Source organism: Aplysia californica, unplaced genomic scaffold (assembly GCF_000002075.1).
Source record: "Aplysia californica isolate F4 #8 unplaced genomic scaffold, AplCal3.0 scaffold00201, whole genome shotgun sequence".
In the NCBI taxonomy this organism is placed as follows: Eukaryota; Metazoa; Mollusca; class Gastropoda; order Aplysiida; family Aplysiidae; genus Aplysia; species Aplysia californica.
In genome coordinates, this window is record NW_004797471.1 from 477866 (window position 1) to 481177 (window position 3312).

Consider the following 3312-nt stretch of genomic DNA (forward strand, 5'->3'; position numbering starts at 1 on the left):
CTTTCAAACTAAGCTCATTGGACGTATCACGTAAGGGTGATAATAAGTGGGAGAAAACTTGTGGGGCGAGCGGACAGCAGGACGTCCTCAGAGGAAGAACCCCCTTCTTCAAGCAAGTGTTCCGGCCCTAACTTCCTGACACTTTAAGGGGGCGGGCCACACTCAGGCCATGACTCCTAAGAGCTCTCCTGCTTTTTAAAATTGTTTTTCGTTTTCTTAGACCTGATCGGGGATCGAACCCTCGAGTTTATGGGGTATATCTGGGTCTTCAGACAGACTCTGGGATGGATCCTGAAGAGGGGGGGGGGGAGCAGAGATGGACATATTCCGACTGCGTGGACAAGTAAGTAAGTATCCGGGTCTTCATTCTATGCGTGTTCGTGCAATGCCACGGAGGCTCTAGCGGAAATAGCAAATGCTAAGCTATATAAATCTACTTAACTTTCGGGAACTCCCTATCTGCTGTCTGTTCTATTTGGCCCAGCTCTGATTCCGTCTCGTCCACAGCCAGCTAGAACTTTTTTCTGCCATTTCTGGAATGTTCTTAAGGGCTGCCTTTCATTTCCTGCCTGTGAGGCCTACAAGCCCCAGCAGTGGGAATGTTGAGGCTGCGACCAATCTTCGTGCATCCACTTCTACTGGATTGACCTTGGAGCTATGGACCTCTACTTGGAGTTGATGCGAGAGATGTTCGTATTTTGCCAACTTGAATTGATGCTGTGCATCTATCCTACTTTCGTATGGAACAGTCAGCTCGATTAAGAAGATTTTAGCATCAGTGTAACCGCTTTTAGTGAGGCGAACAGGCCAAAACATGGACATGTCACAACCCTAGATTAACAAAGTTCTATCGTCTCAATACCTAGTTTTGATAAATTTGACGTCAACGTTTTTGAGTTTTACAATATTGCAAGCTTTCACAAATGTAGTTCATTGAAGATCTTAACAACAACTCTGAATAATCTTACGATTTTGATAGAGATACATCAGTTGGTTTCTGACCTCATGATCTTAGTAACTCAAAGCGGGCAAAATGTCACATAGAACCTTGCAATTCTGAGGTGGCAATGTGTCGGTGAGGGTGTAAAAGTAAAAATGTTAATTGCAGCTTACAAACACAAAGTAAGTGTGCGCGTTTTGATATGATTACGACAGGGGTTTAGTGCTAAGTCTCTCGTCTCACTCTAAAATACCATTAGTGTCATTCTCTGAAGGTGTTATATAGCACGCTGAAAGGAATTTTTCAGGAGAGAAAGGAACAACGAATTTACTCTTAGACGCTAAGCATTGTACAAAGATAGTATTACTTTCGGTCTCGCAAAGCTTCCAAATCTTCACAGGCACAATGGGAACTCGTCTCAGAGACGAACACGTCTGAATAAGGACGGCTAAATTCCTACATATGTGACCTTTTGCTTTTAGAGAATGACGACAAAGATACCTAACCCCGCCACTCCCCACCCTGTATAAACCATCGATGGCTTTGTACTCACCACAGTAACGTTAGGCCTTGACGTCGTGTCATACTCACACGTAGTCAGCAGATCATCACCCTGGAAAATAGAAGAAACCTTTGTGATAAGCAAACCTATTTATGTCACTTAATCTCTCTCTCTCCTTCTCTCTCTCTCTCTCTCTCTCTCTCTCTCTCTCTCTCTCTCTCTCCCCTTGTAACAGTAAAAACTCCGTCTAAAACTCAACAAATAAATCATCCTTTCGTAGAGCGATCCACTAAAACTACTGTCTAACAAACTCACAGGATACACAGCCACCGGTGGTTGAAGACGCCGTATCTCCTGAAAGTGCTGGCTGTAATGTTTATCCTCGTTGAGCACACGCAGTTCCCGTCCTCTCCTCACGTGGCGTGTGACGACACGGCGTCCAGTCAGGTGAGTGTGCAGCTGGGAGGCGAACACACGTATACCGCCAGGAGGGAGACCCTGTGTACATACCACAACGTTCATATCAAGAAATATATATGTATGTATGTATATTATATATAAATTATATTGTATATACTCACAAAAAATGCGACACTTTGTTCGCAGACTCTGTACATGTTTGTATCAAATGAAGATAGATTAAAAGAAGCATTTTCTGAAGTTCATTCGTTTCCGGACAAATGTGAACCATTTTCATCACATACTTCAAATGATGTCGATACATTGTCTTCCTTCTTTCGGCGTACCCCCTGTAGACAAATTTTGCAGATAAGCACAAATCGAAACTTAATAAAGCTCTCTCACGCACAGTATACAAAACCAAGACACGTCTTCACGTGGATTATATAACATTTTGAATGTTTTGTTGAAAAATTATAACCCACTTTCGTGGCAGCGTGACCTCCAACCGGAGCTAGATTCGCAAAACGGCCTCTTGCTCGCGCTTCGATGTTCAATTCATCCCATATGTGCGCAGTTGAAGACATGTTGAGTACGTACACTGGCCAGTCCATGACATAATTCACGTTATGATCTTCCAGAAACTGTACTGTTTGTAAAATTGAGAGTGTGAGGGTAGGAGTGTCATGTTGAATGACTGAGAGGTTCTGACTTTTTTCCCCTTGCTGTTGTGCACTGGGAATGTGGCGCTGTTGTTGCAGATTCACTAATAGCAGTTCTGAATAAGGCGTTCTTGATCTATATCCTGAACTAACTACTTGGAGCCTCACACCGATGGAAGAAAAAAGCGTGTCCATTTGTCTTGCATTTGGAGAAAAAAAAAATCACCACCTATCTTGAATAGTAGTCAAGGATAGATCGGTTAATTGAGAGTCTGATCATTCCTTTACAAAAACATTAAACCACCACAATCATCATATACAACAATAAAAACAACAACAACAGACAACAACAACAAACAACAACATCACCGTCGTCATCATCCAAAGCAACAACAGCAACAATAATATAATATGACAGCACCCCTCCCCCCCCTCCAAACACACACAAAAAACCCGCCCCGGCCCACACACAAAAAGAACTACACCAAACAAACAACAAGCACAACAACATGTGACAGATTCTATCTCCAGTCCTCACAAGTCTGGTACAGTCATGCACACAGTAGCCCGTCAGCTGGAAGCGGCGTTGTCCAGGAGGTATCGCCATCTTGTTGGTGTACTCCAGACCTAGCTCCATGATGCCCGCTTCCTGGGGGCGGAGTTGTGACGTCACGTAGAATCGGATGCCCGATGTGTCCATGCGGCCTGAGGACAAAGTTCAGGCTTCAAGGAAATACAATGTAGTTTGTTTTCATAATATATTATGCTTTGTGTTTTATTTTTTGGCTTGTATTTCAAAAGAGGGGCCC

The 3312-nt window shown here is 43.4% G+C and overlaps 1 protein-coding gene across 1 annotated transcript in view; it reads right to left on the reverse strand.

The window, feature by feature from the left end:
* Window positions 1-216: 216 nt before the first annotated feature.
* Window positions 217-3312, reverse strand: part of LOC101848356 (dopamine beta-hydroxylase-like) — a 30035-nt gene continuing 26939 nt past the window's right edge. Inside the window, exons 9-12 of the mRNA XM_035969954.1 lie at window positions 3042-3208; window positions 1758-1940; window positions 1494-1553; window positions 217-291 (exon numbers count right to left, since the gene is read on the reverse strand). Of these exons, the coding sequence (XP_035825847.1) occupies window positions 217-291; window positions 1494-1553; window positions 1758-1940; window positions 3042-3208 (485 nt within the window). The remainder of the gene's footprint in view (window positions 292-1493; window positions 1554-1757; window positions 1941-3041; window positions 3209-3312) is intronic.